Source organism: Excalfactoria chinensis, chromosome 1 (assembly GCF_039878825.1).
Source record: "Excalfactoria chinensis isolate bCotChi1 chromosome 1, bCotChi1.hap2, whole genome shotgun sequence".
Classification (NCBI taxonomy): Eukaryota; Metazoa; Chordata; class Aves; order Galliformes; family Phasianidae; genus Excalfactoria; species Excalfactoria chinensis.
The window spans coordinates 136,699,364-136,718,358 of record NC_092825.1 but is presented as its reverse complement, the minus strand read 5'-3'; the positions used below and the strand labels follow the sequence as shown (position 1 = coordinate 136,718,358).

At 34.6% G+C, this 18,995-nt stretch overlaps 1 protein-coding gene across 15 annotated transcripts in view; it reads right to left on the bottom strand.

Annotated features, from left to right (window-relative positions):
* DOCK9 (dedicator of cytokinesis 9) overlaps positions 1–18,995 on the bottom strand; it is a 111,861-nt gene that overhangs the window by 51,144 nt on the left and 41,722 nt on the right. For all 15 annotated transcript variants that reach the window (XM_072348008.1, XM_072348025.1, XM_072348105.1 and 12 more), the window contains exons 3-18: positions 18,401–18,490; positions 16,685–16,767; positions 15,111–15,180; positions 11,049–11,144; positions 10,300–10,434; positions 8,966–9,140; positions 7,642–7,709; positions 5,362–5,436; positions 5,126–5,266; positions 4,577–4,777; positions 4,311–4,433; positions 2,245–2,327; positions 1,717–1,839; positions 597–676; positions 325–512; positions 138–203 (exon numbers count right to left, since the gene is read on the bottom strand). In XM_072348008.1, coding sequence (XP_072204109.1) covers positions 138–203; positions 325–512; positions 597–676; positions 1,717–1,839; positions 2,245–2,327; positions 4,311–4,433; positions 4,577–4,777; positions 5,126–5,266; positions 5,362–5,436; positions 7,642–7,709; positions 8,966–9,140; positions 10,300–10,434; positions 11,049–11,144; positions 15,111–15,180; positions 16,685–16,767; positions 18,401–18,490 — 1,797 coding nt within the window. The remainder of the gene's footprint in view (positions 1–137; positions 204–324; positions 513–596; positions 677–1,716; positions 1,840–2,244; positions 2,328–4,310; positions 4,434–4,576; positions 4,778–5,125; positions 5,267–5,361; positions 5,437–7,641; positions 7,710–8,965; positions 9,141–10,299; positions 10,435–11,048; positions 11,145–15,110; positions 15,181–16,684; positions 16,768–18,400; positions 18,491–18,995) is intronic.

The following is an 18,995-nucleotide window of genomic DNA, read 5'->3' as shown; positions in this document are numbered from 1 at the left end:
TGGAATAGGCAAAAACCACTTGTTTGCGGCAATTTATTATAGCAGTTTTTGTTGATATAAATCAATCAAGTATTATCATCCTGCTTAGATAAATCTTCTATTTTTTCTTTAATCAGTCACAAAAATCAAAGACTAACCTTTAAAGGCAAAGAATCCTCTTCATCAGAATCCTTGAACTCAATGCATACTGCAATATTTCTAGCCTAAAGAAGTATTTAAAAAACAAGAACTCAAACACTTCATTGGAAGGATCATCAGACAAACATACTACATAAACGATCTTAATCAAACTAGAAAAGATATACACTGTTTGCCTATACTCACCTTTGCAAAAGACTTTTGACTGTCATATTTCAAGTGCTTTGGATAAACATAAAGATGATTGTTGTAGATGGTGAACGGCTGAGTGTGTTTTGGTATACAGGGAACAAATTCCTCTATTTCAAATGTTATTAGTGTCTTGGTACTGTTTTCAAACTGTTTCATGGGAATGTATGATGAATTTACATAATCTGAAAATATACCAAAAATCAATATAAAGCTGAAGTGAAAAAAAAAAACTGAATGTCTATTTAATGGCCTTTATTAATACTTACTTGGAAAATCTGGTGACACGTTATCAATTGTAACATCCAGATTTCCTAAAATAACAGGAAGCTTGGCCATTTTTTCAGGTCTATAGAAAGAGAGAAAAGCAGAAAGAAAAACAAAACAAAACAAAACAAAGTTGGGCTAAATATGCAAAGCTTTCAGAAATGCCAGGAAAAAGAAGATAATAGGAAACAACCAAAAGTAACATCCTGAAACTACTGCAGAGGAAGCAGCTGCTGCATTTTCCCAAAAGACCAGCCTGTGCTATAAAATCATTTACTCTGTTTGGAGTCTTCATTCTTACTCCAATAGCTCAAGCCTTAGATGTTAAAATCTCCTACCAAAATTCCTGCACACAGTTGCACAACCAAGACACTAAAATAACCAAAGGTATTTCCTTCATTCACAAAGTATAGTGCTGCAGTAGGCAAATTTACTGTATTAATTTCAAAATCAATAATATCACTGCAAGCAATTACAATGCTATGTAAACTTGAATGAAGCCTTGAGAAGCTTGCTAAGATGGAGTTAAAATACTTGTTATGAACCTCACCTTCTCATCAGATTTGGTAAGTAAGCATGAAATAAGCTGTAGGAAATGCCTTTAGAGATTTGTGATTGTTGCTTTTTGAGATTGTTCAAATTAATACAATTCTAACTAACTGCTGCACAACGGAAGTGGAAATACCTTCACAAAGCAATTAAGATTGCACTAATAAACCTAAATATTTTAGTTTGTTTAATATGGTCACTTGTCAGCAGGGAATTAAGCCTTGCACACAAAATGCAGTCATTAAGAACACTGTTTAAAAAAGCAAACCATGACCAATCTACACTCCCAAGGAGAGTAGAGATACTGACTTAAACTGCTTTCCATGAAAGCTGGCATCCTTTCGAAGGTCACTGAACACGATACATGTTCATCTTTCTTTCTTTGAGAAGCTGAACACCGTATTGTGCAGCCATAACTCTTAAGACACAGAAGGCATGAAGGCCTTGGATGTTTGAGTAACTTCCATATTTGAAGTGAAAACATAAATACATACATCAGAAGATGATCTTCAACTGAAGCATCTAATAACCAAAACATTTAGTAATAAGATAAAGCAAGAAAATGAAACTTACTTCCTGAAATCTGCTAACAATTTCAGCATGTCTTCATTTGAAAGTTTATTACTGTCTTGTCTGAACAGAGGAGAAAATCTTGCATTTTTGTCCAGCATTCCTGAGGCATCTTTAAATAATGTCCTGAAAGTCAAAATTTGCTTTCAGACGTGTTAACACAAGTGTTGCAGTTCTCTTGAAGAAACGTCTTTACTGCAAATTAGAACATGTTGTACCTCCCTTTGTACTAAGTATTTAATACTCTTTTCTTTGTAAGGGAGTTTTAACATAACCTTTTAATTCTCAGTAAAATTAAAACGTTGACAATGAAAACCAGTTCTCAGTATTCAATAGCTTGAACGATGATGTCATGAACTTCTACCTCTTTTCCTATTACAAGGCTGAAGTTTCTTTGCTTTTAAGAAATCTTTGCTTACTTCAAAGTAAAACAAATATGTTCATAGCAGATCAGGTTTTAAAGGGACATGCAGAAGATAACGTTAAAGAAAAGCTAGGGAATAAATACAGGTTGGCAAGGTCTGTCCTTACCTTGCTGCCCAGGCAAAAGGCATTCTGTATTGACCTAATCTCTGGCATGCCTGCTTTGCATTTTTCAAGACTTTCTGTGCAACCTGCAAGTGACATAAGAAACAGCCATGTTTTAAAAGGAAAACCCACATACAGAAAGTGATATAAATCATATAAATTAAAATACCTCCTAGCTACTCATTGCAGGTTAAGCAAGGCCTGCTAATCTCCTATTTTAAGTGATTAGATTTCAGCCTTCTTTAATATGTAAATTTTCAGCGATTGATAATTAGAAAAGAGGGTGAGTTGGGATAAAGGGAACAAACTGCCAATGCAACTAAGCCCAATCATAAAACCACTGTGCATATTCATTAATAGCAAATCAACATCTGAGGCAAATCTTTTGATTTTACAACATATTTTAAGCAGCTACTACACTAACAGAATATTTAGGTCAACAAATTAACATTCTATTTTTCAGTGACAGAACTAACATCATTAGAAGTGCTGCTCTGCTACACAGAAGGCTCAAATCCCGGGAATTGGACTCGATGATCTCTAAGGTCCCTTCCAACTCACACGATACTATGATACTATGATGGGGAAAAAAAACAGCTGAATAGAAGAGTGTTCCTGATTATATACAAAAACTTATACGAAAGCTAGAGCAGAATTCAACTGCTTTTTAAGACAGGAATGCAACTCCAGACAAAAATCCTTGATCTATGCTGTTGACATCATGAATAATTGTTTCTACTGCTATGCCCTTAGAGTCCACTCTTAATTATCTTTTCCAAAGGGGAAAATTACACTTAAAAGTACAGGACCTTGATAAATAATTATTAATTATCAACACTAAGCATTTAAGGGAAGAAGAACGAGTGATTTCTTAGCTAAAGATTGTTTTGCTTCCATTTTCCTTTTTGATCGGAGTAGTAATTCTGCTCATTGTACTGACATACGGGAGAGGCTGACACTGGTGCTCAGTACTGTTCTGCTTTTGTTTCTGATTAATTAATTCAAACTAAATGTTCAGTTGCTTAAAGTTATAAGCAAACAAAAGCCAGAAACGGACAGCGCAAGTTAATATAACAATGAATGCTCTCATTCGGTCATTCCTGTAACACAGGGCAATGTAATTCTAGCACGCAGCATCAAATTTTGGAAACACTTGGGCTTAATTAACCCTCCTGTGTGGCTCAGGCCCAAGACTACCAAAAAGCAGTAGCAGTTTTGTTTTAACTCAGTAACAGCACACGCTTCAAAAACGGACTCCTAAAATACAACGCTGCTGTTTTCTAACGATAGCTACAAAAAGTCTTAAGTATTCCTGGAAAAGCAAATCAGTAGCCTGCTCTATATTAAGGTCAAGTGAAAAATACAGTTTTTTAGCCGTAGCTTAGCCAGAATTAAATCAGTAGGAAAGAGCAATGCTCCCCTGTGGAGACTGAAAGTTAACCCTTCCTTCGTTCTTTTCACTAGCTGAAAACAGGAGAAATGTGAACATTACCCAATGTTGCCAACAAAAAGCTTTTATCTTAACATCCTGATCCAACTATTTAAGAATCTCTCTTAGCCAAGGAAATTAAAACACCGTTGCTGCAGTGACAGACAAGAAGCAGCAACTGAGAAAGCTTCTTGTCAGGATGGTTCTAAAAGTATTAAAATAGTTCTGAAGAAACATAAGAGTGTAAATATGAAAACTACAGTATCGTATGTTCACCAAAAACCAAACCCAAGACAGAAACAATTATAATATATAACATAGTTAATTTCTGACCTATATTTAATATTTCATTGTTCAACAGTTTTCAACTCAAGTTTTCACACTGAAAATAAATATTAATTTCATCAAATCAGTCTATTCATAAGACATTAAAAATATATCATTGTTGTTATAAAAAGCTGAATAATTTTCATAAAAATATGCTAGAAATAAACTTTTAATTAATAATAGTTGCTACTGTTACCTAGAACTTACTATATCAAATCATCACCTATGGAGGAAGTAGGTTTCTGACTAACAATTTCAAATCAATCCATCTTGCCTCGGTATTTTTTCAGTACCACGAAAGAAGATAACATACCTTTGCAGAATCTGAACTTTTCATGTATGGTTCAGCACAATGTGTAATACTTCCCTGTAATACTTTTTCTATTCTAGCCACAAGGAAAATGTCTGGATGAGGACACGTGACTGAGAATATTCCCTGGAAATAAAACAGAAGATAAGGATAAAAGGAAAAATGCATACAATCTTGACATTACGTAATGGAAAGCTGTGTGAAGTGTTTAAAAAAAAACAACTCTCCCCTTCTAAACAGAATTCAAGCCAAGTCTCAATAACTCTCACCTGCTTTGGATACTGTAACATTGTTTCATAAGCGTCCTGAATCCTGTGTGAGCCGTCATCACTGCCATTCATCATCTGTTGAGGTGCACTGCTTATCATGTGCCGTACTGAGCTGTGGTTCAAATCAACATGGAAATCTGCTGAGATCTTCCGATTGATCTTAATATCAAACAGTGATAATGTGACAAAGAAAGGTTCTACCTAAACATTTAAAAAAAAAGAATGACATGTCAGCACTGGCATCTATATTACCATAAGTAACATGCATGAAAAGAAGATAAGTATTCTATAAAGAAAGGGACACTCTACATAGTACTGACAAGGTATAGAAGACAGTAAAAGAAAACTTTAACTTTCTACACCACAAGGAGATTTGTAACAAAGCTACTTATTGTATGATTTAGGCTCTCATTTTGACTTAAGAGTAGGAAATTTAAGAGTAGGAAAAAACAACCCACATTTCTGAGTTAGAGTAAGAAATTTTGCCATTGGGAAAAGTGTCAAGCAAGCATTAACGACAATATTAACAGAAAATAATTAATTACTTACATTTGTTGTTGGTCCTTCTTCATTTTCAGCAACACAGCTTTGCAAATTGAAAGACAAATCATTACACTTCACAAGTATTTTTTTTCCAAATTTCTCTTCAAATGGCTTCACTTCTGGTTCAATACCGGAAAAGTCAAGTTTCTTTAAAAAGACAAAAGAAATCTCAGTATGTTGGTTTTCATCCCAAAAGGCTCAACAGAAAAGAAAATAACACGGTTCCTTGTAAAAAGTCTAACCTGTGCATCAGGATCCAAGGCAAAAAGTTTAACTCTGCTTTCACTTTTGAGCTTGATTTCTGCTTCTCTGGTACTCTGTCCAAAACAAGAAAAAAGGTCTTAATATCATATTAAGTTAGCTAAGTTATGTGATCAGAAACCTCCCCCCCTCAACATTTTTTGTTGTTTTTCTTTTTTTCCTTGAGCTTTACTGCCAAATAAGTGGTTTTCCTGTGGGTAGATGAAAACAAAAACAAAAGCAAACCCAAACCTTCCAAAAGGCAAAAAGACAGAAACAGAAAAGTTACTTTGCAGAGCTACGAGGTACACCTATCTTGCCCAGGATTTGTGAACACCTAAATATTAACATTAAAATAAAGGAAGTAGAACAAAATAGAAGGTGAAAACCAGTGTTATACATAGGCTTCTTTTCCATAAAAAGGTCTTGTGTGATCTTTTAAAGTCAGAAGAGATTAGAAGTGGACATATCATTGAGCCAAGATTAAAAGGATAGTAGGGTTGCCGTTCCCAGAACATAGCTAAACAGGGATACAAAGTAATACTTCACAGTCTATCTTTGGATCATCCTGTGCTAGTTTGAAAGGTTTTGCCAAACCAAAATGTTCATCACTGACCATCAGCAGGAATGTCTACATCTGCTTTGTCAGAGGTTGAAGAAACTTCTACTATTCCTCAAGAAAACAAAAAAACAACGAACTACCAGCTCTAATAGCTCAGATCTTATTACAAGCCAATAATAATAATAAAGATCAACCTAAAGGCTGCGTAACAGAAGAGGAACTTTTGAGGTGTGATTTTGAATATGGATGGCTCAATGGATTTAATTTACTATGATCTCTAGTGGACACAGGAGAAAAAGGCAACAATCTTAGTTAATGTTACAAAATAACAGCTGTTGACTTGAAAAAGGAAGTTTCAGAGATTTACTCATAAGAGTTAAAACGTTTTCTACCAAGACTGTTTTTCCTTGCTGTCATGGGCTCTAAAACCACCCCTGAAGGAATTTCTCTTTCCTCATAAGGATATTGGGTCAATTATTGTGACAAACTCCTCTCAGAACCAACAACAACAATAGAACAACTTATCTAAAAGAAGGCTCGATGCCTTAGAATTCTTACACTGGGGGAAAAAAAATGAACAACAGCAAAAAAACCACCAACAAGCCAAAAATAATAGCTGAAAAGACAATGCAAGAAAGAATAGAGGACAAAAATCCTCAAAACAAACAGCATTTATACAAAATAATCAAGTTAAGGCGTAACTAACATACAAATGCAAGCAGGCAGAAATTTCCCTGCTCTTGTCAGGGAAAAAAAAAAAGAGGCTAGAAAAAGAGTTTTAGAGCAAATAGTAAATGTGAACTTGAATGGGAAAACCAAATAGTTTATTTTGAAGGAAACAGAAATTTAAACAGGTTGTATCCACAGGAAAAGAAAAAAAAAAAGCCAGTGCTTAGAGAGCTGAGGAAAATAACATGCTAGAAAAATATCTAGCTTAGAGGGTATGGAAAGGTTATAGAAACAGGAAGCAGCATTTGTTTTACTAAAATTATATGCAGGTGCAACGGCCCTCAGTAAGTTCACACCAGAGGTCACTGGGAACCTATGTATTTCTGCCATAGAGTATTCACAAAACTTACTACGTCACACAAGTCACTGATATAATCAAGTCTGCAAATTGGCTGTGGGAGAGTAACAATTATTTTCTGTGAGTTTCTACTCAATTTCCTTCTTTTTCTATTTCATCTTACTTATTAGACATTGCCACTATGGAAAAAATGTTCATATTCTCATAAAACATTAGCTAAATAATCTTTTCCAGTTTTGTTGTGGATATGTAATAATGGAAAGGTCTATAGAGTTTCATCTCAAAGGCAATTCAGGACACTACAACACTTCTATAAAAACAAAATTAAAATACAAGAACTATGTCAATACAGAAAGTATCCATGATTTTGCAACCTCGTTACAAGCAGAAGTACTTTAGAACACATTCACATCACCACTGTTATTAAGCTTCTCTACAGTTTTAACTAAAAATAAAACTTCACTTTAGCATATGTATGCTATAAAACAGCATTTTCTTTTCTATTGGAAGCAACCTGGCTGGTGTCTTCAAAATTTATTTAAAGCAACTCTACATACTGTCTAAAAACAGCATTTTTTTATTATTTCATTAGTGTATAAGATTTTGCTGTTTTATTGTATACAGGTAAGTGCTAAAGCACTTCTGAAGAAGTGATCTAGTTAGACTAAAGTAATCATTTCCTATATAAATTACCTTGGTTATTTCAGGATAATAACTGTCAAAACTACTTGATGAGCTTTCCATTTTGCTTTGTTCGTCATCTGCAATTAAAAAACACATTAAAAAAAAAGACTTACAAAATTCCGAAGCAAAGCTATTTCCGAGTAGTTTGTTTGTAACTCATATCCTCTCAAAATAACAACTAAACAACTAACATAAACAGGTTGTAGTTGACTCTGTCATTTCACTTCTACGCAATGACTTCTTAGTAGATGTAGTCAGTTATGTAAATTGGTAAACTAGCAGTTATTCCTCATCTTACCTAGAAAATAAACATTAGCTTTAAGACTAGTTTTGATCTTTGTGTGGTGAAAGATGCGCAGTGATTACACTTCTGTCACTCTTTCCACCATGATCTGTTACTTGACCTGAAAACAAGTTCCCTCTGTACAGATTTCCAAGTCTACTTTTCAGCAGTTAACTGGAGTTACAATGCAATCATTCTGTTAGCTATAACTATCATCTGGTTCTAATGTCATTTGGTGATCACTGACCAAAACGTCCTTCACAAAGCTGAGGGCATCCCTTTTTAAATTTGATTTCTTTGCAAATGTATCATGTTAAGTTTTGATGATCTTCAGCAAAATACACGATATCTCATTTTTAATTCTAAATGGTCCTTTGGCATATAGTGATATCTACAAGTAGATCAACTTTTCATTACCTCTCCAGGATTCTTATGGACAGAAATGCCCTTGGTTCAATACCAGTTTTCCTTCCCCATCAACTCGCAGAACAAAAAATACACAAGAGGAGATACGGACTATCCTTTGGTCACCCAATTACTAAGTATAACTACACCACATTCCTTACAGGTGTCTGACTTATCCATACTCAAAGGGTTCCAACAAAAAATAAGCTATACTCAAGCAATCTTTATGAACTGTGTAATGTGGCAATGAAAATTACATTTAAGTACCTCGCTGTTACCACAATGCCCTGTTTCTTCTGCCTAGAGCAGACACAGAATAGATTACTCCATTTTCAACAGTATTTTATGCTTTTTAAAACATGCGCATCCTCAGTTTTATCTCTTCCTTTAACAACCTTGGTGATGATTGGAGGAGATTATGGGCTTTGTTATCTAGACTTCTGTCAGGCTCATTAATCTCTTCTGGTCAAATTAATATAAAATTGTGCTTATATTGATGCCAAATAGCCAAAATTCTTATCATTATGACAAACAATGAAAAGACGTACAATTTTGTATGACCAAAAGGAAGTAAGTTTAGCAGCCTTTATTTCTGGATGCACGTGTGTGGTCATTGCTGTCAGTGTTGCAAGAAACCCTGCTTACCTTCATGAGATTCTCCATTTCTCTTTTCTTGCATTGCAGCCTCAAAGTTAAGCTGAAGGATTTTGTTCAGAGTGTTTATCCATTCTTCCATTTCAAGTTCGCTGTCTGCAGCTAAAAGGTAACTACTCTTGTCTTGCATCTTGAGTTCAAACGCAAAACGTCTGACTTTATTGTTCTACAATAAAATAGAAGATCTAACGATGACACCTCTATAGTCTATCTACTCACAAATCAAATTAAGCCATCTTATCCAGCAATTCTGCATTTCAGATATTTTAACAAAACCAGTCTCTATTTTGCACAAGTGCATTACTATAATGTGCCAAAACAAAAAAAGTTCTATCAGAAAAGCAAAAGGAAAGATGCACTGTAAGAACTGGAAAAAAAAGACTACGAATGTGTTTAGGAACTGGGTTTTTTGATTGTTTCAAAAACATGAATGAAAGTAGCTGTAGTAGAACTTGCCAAAACTGATAAGTAAAATAACTTGTATAAACCTATATATACAACTTGCAATACGAATAAATTTACCCCATAGTTACAGGGCTTTTTATGTGAAGTGTATTAAATACGTATCCAAAAACACTATTACAATATTTACAAAAGAAAATCCTCTGTAGAGCTGTTGTATCTCTTTGCATAAACCTTCAAATAATAAATGTATTTTTAGTAAGCTATATTTCTATTACAGTTAAAAGAACTCTAAAACCCAATGCTTTTTTCAAGGTATGCCGTGCCCAACAAAACAGTTACATGATGTACTGTAAATATAAAACACATAACAGAATCACAAAAAAAAACCCACCTCTTTTCTTTGGCACTTGCTACAGACAAACATTTTTTACCAAAGCCCATAACTTTTTTAATAAAGAGAAGCACATACAAGTAATGTTATAAAGGTCAAATGAAAGCATCTGGAAGGATGACTGAAATTAATACAATTCCCACAACAGGAATCCCACACAAGAAGCTATGTAAAACATTTTACAGCCCATGTAAGAACAAAATGTAACTGAACGTAACACTAATTTTTTTTTGCAATCATTACTTTGCCATAATTTCAGGGTGTTACTTTACGTCTTTGCCTTAAAATTCTGTCTGGTATTTTTGAGAAATATTTGACATCAACCAGCAACTTCTGCTGCTTTCAGAAACATTTTTCAAATTCAGCCTCTTTCAGTTTAAAATCTATTTCACTGTTTTTGCAGCACATGCAGGTAAGCATCTGCTACGCAGATGAACATCTATGACCAAAATTATCTGTATTTTTTTATTTATCCATACCAATTTCACATAACATGAAGAATTAACTTAGTCAGAACAGTTATAGTTACCTGAACCACTCCCATGCATGAGTCTAGAAATATAGATCCCTTAGGCTCTTTTGATATTTTTTCATCTTTGTAGAAATTGAGATTATAGGATCCATCACCAAGTTGGATTAAGTGGAAAAATCTTCTTTTAAATGACTAGTGAAAAGAAAGGTGTAAAGAAAAAGAATTATAAAAGACTGGTATTAATTGGTTTCATGACATAAAACACAGAAGTGCTATTTACACAGTCAGTTACAGAAGAAAAGCTTTTACTTGCTCATAACCTACTCAGTATCATTAGAAAACAAGACTGAAATCAGTAATGCATAAGAAACATTTTTAACTGAAAAGTCTGCAGTAAGATTTTACTGCATTATTTGAAGGTTTTTTCTGCCTTTTGGTATTTGTAACTGACTCTACAGCATTGTATGTAAAATAGGTATTTACTGTGCTAACCATTGGTTTCTAAATGAAGATGCAATACAAACAAGAATTTGTACTACATTATCCCTTCTCTACTATTAACGTTCTAGGGCACAGCTGAGAAAAGTTTGTAAAACACTACACTTCTCTCACCACTCACATACTTAATTTTCAATGCATTTTTAAATTCAGTTATATTAAAAAGAAAGACTTCACATACATCTCTCATTCATCCCATGCTATTTTTGTTACAAGTAAAGCACATGAAATTGGACTTCACAAAGGCGCAGCGGTATTTTAATAAGGGTGTTCATTCTTCATCATGCGTAGGACATTTATAAACTTACTCTCATTGTCACGCTGATCGCACTATTCATGTTGCCTTTGTACAGCCATCCTTGTTTTGTTATTCCACCTTTCTGAGACCCGAGAGATGCTGCATCCTGGAGATGAAGGAAGGAAGGAAAAAAAGTTTGGCATCACAAACTGAAACTGTGATACACATCAGCAAATTTCAGAAGTTATTTTTTTAAAGATGGAATGGTTATGTTCAAAATGTAATGATAAAAGTGCTCTATAAAATTATGCATCTTTCTAATCCTAACTACTTTAATTAAAGAAGAGGGATGAGACTGACCTCATCTAACTTCTGATATGCAACAGGGCCACTTATATACATAGGTTTTCTCCGTGGCCATTCCAAATAGACAGCTGATTAGATCTTTTGATAGCCGAATATTAGACAAAATAAATTCCCCTGAGAAGGGCTAAAGGTAAAAAGCTCAACAGAATTTACTTTGTAAGCTTTCCTTGTGTATTCTACTCTCATGTTGCAGTAAATGTTAGCAATTTCTATTATCAGAAAGAAGAATATAAGATTGTGCTTACCCAAATCTTCAAAACAGATTTCTCAAACCATTTGCTTTAATACATATTACTTCAAAGACATTTATTTTTTAGTAGTTTACAGAGAACTAAGTTCTTGTATTTTTTAATTCATTCTGGTCATTTGCATTTCAGAACCTAAGCATTCTAAGACAAATAAGACCAAATTTGTCAGCAATGGCAAGTACAAAAACAGCATATCCTGTGCATTTATCAGCCAGCACACCCACTGCCTGTATTCCACCTACATTTGCCAGTTCATGGAATTCAGAACTACATCCAGACCCACAGGATGTTGATAACAACAGAGAAGTAGTACTCTACTACTGAAACCAATCAAAGTGATGGATTTACAACTTCCATATAATAAATATTAAATCATCAATTCAAGCAATCATTAAAAGCAGTGCCAAGCAGACACTTTACCACAGTTTCTAGTTGAGGTAATCCATTCTGACGTAACAAAAGCATTAATTAATTGACGTGTAAAGTTTCAACTGTCTACAGGAAAAACTCTCATCACAACCAATCATTCAAAATCAGCCGAGTGTCCAATTGAAAACAAAACCACAATCAACCACAATACATCTTCAAACTCCTTTCCTCAGTTAATAAGAGAAAGAAGCACAGAAATTAGTAACATGAGTGACACAGTCATTAGGTTCAACAGCTGAACCAAATTTTGAATAACATTCATTAGTTTCTAGAATCAAGAAACATTCTGTAAGACATCCCTAGTTAATTTATTTACAGCTTATTTATTCTGCCTAGCTTGCAAATTTATAGGCATGTGCAGAAGTGAACTTCAAAGAACTGCTAACAGAAGGCAAAAGTTGCATCAATGTGTTCCTGCAAAAACTACAGTCTGCCTGAAAGGAAATCAGGTCCAACAAGCATGACGTAGTTCCCAACTTTCATAACGCCTGACAGGTGCCCCAGAAGCAAGGACTAAAAATACTAAATTTTCACATGCCTCCATGAATCTCACTCTTTGAGCAGTGCAGCCTACTTATTTCACATCTTCAGTTCATTAGTCCTTCTTCACTCTGTTCTTCATTATCTAATTCTTGCACCACAATCCAGATACAAAGAAGACAACTGAAGACACTGGGTTTACAACTATGCTTCTCCTGCTACACCAGTGAGAGTTATCCCCTCAGAAAGGATGGTTTAAAACCACAAGTTCAAGAAGATGAAGTTATTATCTGTGTAGCATGTCACAAAATAATGAAATTACATCTTTTCTGTAGTTTCATAAGACACAAAAGGACCACCTGATTTGACAAGAATTTCTTCATTACCCATGTTACTCAGAATTCAGATTTGTCTCTGTTTAGACTTTCCAGTTCAAAGTCTCTGAAGTGCACCATTTCCAAGCTCTGTTGAACCGCATGATACTTCCTAATAGCAAAACCAACCATCATTTGGTCCTCCCTAGTTACACCATTACTATGAAGTACAATTCTTGCCTACAAAGCCAAAAATCTACTGAATTTTTCCAGGCTACCATCTGTTAATACAAAATAACACAAAGCTCATACTCATTAACACATTACTTTCACAATGCAAACATACTTCCTGTTTCCAGCTGATAAGTTAATTTCCTTACTTTTATTATTACTGTTGGACATTGCGCTTCGCGTTTTTAATGGTCTTTCCCACTAACACTGCCCCGAAATTTATTCCAACAGAGGCTGTTTCAATAAAAACAACTCCTTATCTGGACCCCATATCCCTGGCTAATTTAAAAAATTCCATTTATAAACATTAGCTTGTTGGCTCTATAGCATGAATTACATTTGCAAAGGTAATTCTCCCCCTTTTTAACAGGTTAAGCTTAAAGTAAATCCTAATCTGTTTTTCCTCCAATTCTAATCACCTACAGCTTTGTCTTTTTCTACCATTCCCCTGATAAATCACCTTTCAAAAAACCTGTAGAGAAGAAAAAGACAAAGCACCATTCAATTTAAGATCTGCACATCTGCCTTTTGGCAAATAAATACGTAAGTATTTGTAAGAAAGGACTGTTCAGTTTTTGAAACTATTAGAATATTAAAAAAAACAAAAAAAACAAAAAAAAAAAACAAGAATCACTTTTCAACCAGCAAGATATTCTTCCCTGGAGGAAACAATCTGTTTCCCTCATCCTATTCCCATTAATCTCTCTTTTCTTCTGATTACACTTTAAGTTCCTCTAGAAAGAGCAACAGATCCCCTCTCTAGCAGCTATTAACTCTGGATGAGCTGTGTTGTTACTGCCTGCTCTAACAGGAAATCAGGCAGAATGAAACAGGAAGTCCCCCCGCCTACACTTACATTACATGTAAGAAATGCACCACCTGGCAATACCCATGCTCTCTATTTTTTCAGTACTTAAACTCCAGCTATAAACATATTTGCTTAGTAACAATAACAGTAAATCCTACTTTCACCCACTTTCCCCCCCCCCCCATGTTTAACTCACTGTTTTATAATACACTCTGTTAGCATGAATGTGGTAATATTTCTGACAAGTCTTCTTAAATTCAGTATAACAGAGAGCATTACTATTCTCATGTTACATACTGGAAAACTCAGGATACAGACACATGAAATTACCTGTCCATCCAAATATCACAGTGCATATTAACAGTAACGATAGAGAAACGGCATCCTGAGACTCTTTGGAAATGTGCCTGTTCAGACACACTTCCTCAACTACATTTTCACATTTAATCCAAAAAAACTTGTAAGGAGCCATCTTTGTTCCACAAGCAGCAGTTCTGAACACAAGGAATTTATAAACAAAGTAATTATCAAGGATATAAGCCGCAAAAATCATTTTATTTTGATTTTGATTCTATTTTTTCTGTGATGCAAGAGTTCAAGTACTCTTAAGAGAGAACTGGCTTCTAACCAGTTTGTGTTCTGAAACAGGGTGTGGAAAAACTAAACAAATCATACAAGTAACAGAAACAGTTATCGAATAAAGTCACATTCAAAACATAGCAGAAAACTACTTGAGAGTATGGGCACCTCTGGCTTCCCTACTCCAATAGCAAAGAATGAAAGCGCATAAGACGTTGATAAAGACTAATAAAGACTCTAATAAAGCTTTATTAGCTTCGATTTTCACCACATATTTTCAGGACCTATCCCGCATCCACATTTCTATCAATCTAATTTTAACTCAGATTATATTGTCACGTATTCTACATTGTTAATCAGTTTACTCATTTTACTCAGCTCTGCACAGACACAATATAAATAGACTTTATGAAAGCTCCAAGATGATTCTTCACCTCTACTGAAAAGCTTCTACATTTTCAACATCTGTCAAAACTTGTTTTACTCATACTAAGATCTCAAGAATAAAGGGCTCTGTGCAAGGAAGTACAGTAACTAATCCCCTCCCACCCAAATCAGGCTGTTCAATGCACTATCTGGTTTTACTTGCTGACATCAACGCATAACTTATAAACTCTGCTTACCCTATCTCAAGATTCTTGACTGAAAGCAGAATAAAGGAATTATTATTATCTCACCTCGTCCTTGTCTGCTTCTTCATCCACTTCATACAAATGCACTGGAAGCTTCTCCGGTTTTGTCACTTTACTAGGAAAGAAAAAGTTTCTATGATTCTAGAAATTTGGTGATTGGTTATATCTTCCATATGGCAAAAATACAGACGTTATTTCCTTAACTAAAGAGGAAAAAGTACAAGAATATCTAGCTAAAAACATACCTTTTCACAATCTCTCTCTTGTCCTGCAATTTTCCTAACTTGCACATCTGCTCACACTCTTTCTATTATTCTGCAAGTCACTGTCCCTTTGTGTAACTGAGGAGAAACAAATGACTTCTTGTTTGCTGCAATCTTAATATCTTAGGTGCAATAATTAACAACACCTGCAATCTGCAATAGCAATTATCAACTGCAATGCAAAAGGTCATCTGGACATAGGAAGGGAAAAACAAATGAGACCAAAAGCAACGATGTTGCTGGGTTTGTCAATTTAAAAAGGGACATTTTAGAAACAAATTTTAAAAAAGAACAATGGAGGCTCCTTCTTCTCCCTCTCTCTGTCAAGGAACCACTCCTTCTGTCAAAATGCTTTCTGGAATGTGACAGAAGTCATCAGAAGATCCATCCACATGCCATAAATATAGCAAAGCTTCTCGCTAATGGGAATAATATCTCCTAGTGAAATCAAATCATCTTCACATAAACTTTCAATAAAACCTTTGTTCCAACAATTTCTACAGCTTTTATTAACGATTAATGAAAACAGAAAAATGAATATCAACCATTAAAAGCAGAACTGAATTTGATCAAATACATACTGAGAACTAAATTAGTAATTTTTCCTTTATGCTGAAAGCACATTTAAATCTGCAATTCTATTTTTATCCAAGAACTTCTCTGAAAGAGGCACATAACATCACAGTTAATTGCATCTCAGCAGCTGTGAGATGATGCGATATTTATTGCATACTGTATTGAGGATGAGCACACACACACACACACACACACACACACACAAAGCTCATCCGTTTTAAACTATTTTTCATTGAATACAGGTTTAAATATGGAAAACATGAACATGATTTCAGAAAAGCAATGCTCATGTTTCTTCTTGGATTTCTAGATAACCCTTAAAACACCGTCTGCCAGTTAAGGGTATATATACAGAGTATTAGCACAACATTTGAAAATACATGTGTTCACCTCACCTCTTTCAGTCTATAATTATTTGCCTAGTCTAGGTTCTATTCCTTAAGCTCGTAAGGAGAGTTTGAAAACTGACCTCTAAAACTGTGAAAACAATAAACAACCATTTTACCATTAAGTTTCATCTATTACATGAGTTTGTTTTTAATCTCAAATTTACTTATAAGCTGTCAATGACAGAAATTCTTGTATTGACCTCCCTATGAATAAGGCAATGTTACGACAGCATCTTCCCAGAAAATGGTTTAACAAGATCTTAAAACTTCACATTCCATATCAGTTCCATCCTAGAAATCATTATTGTCTTTACTACACACTGGTATAGCATATAACTGGTTATACCCATCAAATTCAAGTCTGTATTATACCAGTGGCTAACATACTTACTTTGGAAGCTGTCGAAACTCTGCTGAGTAATCTTCATATTTATAGTTAACAACATGCCAGTCTGAATTGTAGGTTTTGATGCACTACGGTAATGGAAACCAAATATCAGTATTAACTGAAAAACAATCAACTCCATAACAGCATTCCCTAGACACACCTATGCAAAAAAAATCCTTCTCAGATATAGTTGTTTATGACCTAGTATGATTACGCAGTGATCTCTGAAAATTCTCTACATTTTCTTTCTTTTGCAATGCTGCTTTTTGTATTAAGTGATGTTCAAATAGGATCTTATCTTATAGATGTGTATCACTTCAAACCAGAAAATGGTGAGTACATTCAGCACGTGGATTAACCACCTTCAGCTGTCTGAAAAGTTAAAGCAGCATTTTACTGCAGTTTAAAACATGACAGACACTTTAGAAAGCTCAGCATTACAAGACAGATGGATTACTAAAATAGAATATTGAATTTTGCATGCACTTTGATGGAGAAACTAAAAACTCCTTTCTCTCAAGATTTACGCTTAACATGCTTTCAGCTGCTGAAAAGCAATCGCCCTGGACTAGGACACAGGAAATACCGTCTTACTCCACCCATATTGCTAAAACATAAAAGTACTGATTTATCTTGGCTTTGAATGAAGTAACATAAAACTGATAAAATCTGTTGTTAGAAGTCATGTGGTACAGAATTTTGTGATCCATTAACAGATTTACGTGCACAAAAACGCTGCAACTAACAGTTCGAAAACACTTCCTTTCTATTTCAAAATATAACAGTAATATCTATAAAGCAGTTTGTTCCACAGAAAATCACTGTACTCCCCCCTCCTTGTGGATCACCTTCAGATTTATCTTAGAATTATTTGGATAAAGTATTAACAGTAGCTATCACTGTGGAGAAATCATTTTAATGTTTAAAACAGATTAAGCTATTTGAAACCATCAGCTTTTCTAAAATTACAACAGATATGCACTTGTTGTTTCAGGTGTTAAAATACAAGCTGGAAGTATATTAGTAGAAAAAAGAGTAGATAATATAAAAAAGACAAAAATTTTAAGCCTTTTGTTCCTAAGGGAACACAACAAGACACAAAATGTCTTGTGTAACAGTCAGAACCAAGGGAATGACAACATCAAAAAATGGTTAAGAGAAACTAAGTTTGAGAATGTGCTTTTTTTACATGTATCATAGAAACTGAGGACGAAGGATTAATTTTGGCCTCTACAGGCTTTAATACAAGCTTGAATACCTCTGTTCTAGCAAACAGGATTACTGTGAATAAACTGAGAATGTCAAGTGATTCTGGGATTAAACAGTTCAACATAAGTAAGTCACGTTGATTCAATTGGGTCCAATAGTGCCATCAATATCATGCATGTATATCACCCATATTCAACTGGCAAAGTCAAAAGCATGAAGAGTAAGAGAAGGTGGAAGGAGAACCATCCTCAAAAGTCAGTGACACAGGCAACAGTATTCACAGCTATCCTGTAATCCTTTCGCTGAAGAAAATACTTTTTTTTCCTGGGAATTTTCCCTTGACAAAACTATAGAGAACTAGTTTTCAAAACAAAATATTGAGTTAAAGGGCAACATTGTTTTTTTCAGTGTATTCTTTTTTCTGTTTTTTTTACAATAAATGAAGCAGAAGAAATACAGGTCAGGTGCAATATTGCTATCACACACAAACACATAAGGTTCCAATTTTACCTCAGTAACGAACAAGCTCTGAGCTTCCTTCTCTGCATTTTCAGGAACTGTCGAGTGAATGTATCGACTCTGTCGTTTCAGTAATGCTGTCTGATAAATAACAACAACAAAATCAATGACACTTGCAAGTAAAGGAAAGAGAATACAATATGACAACACTCAAGTTATATTGCTGCAGTCAGTAGAGAAGCTCAGCAGCGAAGATCCTGTGAATATGGCAGAGCAGCCACTTGAAAGAATTTAGTTGCATTCAAACATTAGCAACTTGTTCCTTCCCTCACAGCAAGATCAAGGTGACAAGATTGGAAACAGGAAGAATTAGATGCCATTAAGAAGTGTTTTCCTCTACTATGACAACAAAATGCTGGTAAAAATAATTCCACCTTGACAATGTAACCAATTCTTTGAACACAGACATGAGGGTAGTGTTATTGCTACAGATAAAAACTATTGCTCAAGAAAATAGCAACTTCATACCAAAATAAGAAGGATAATTCAATTGCAGATCTCAGTTGGGAAAAAAGAAAAAAGAAAAAAAGAAAAAAGAGAGAATTACACTATGAAACTGAAGGTGAGAATGAAAGCCTAGACCCCT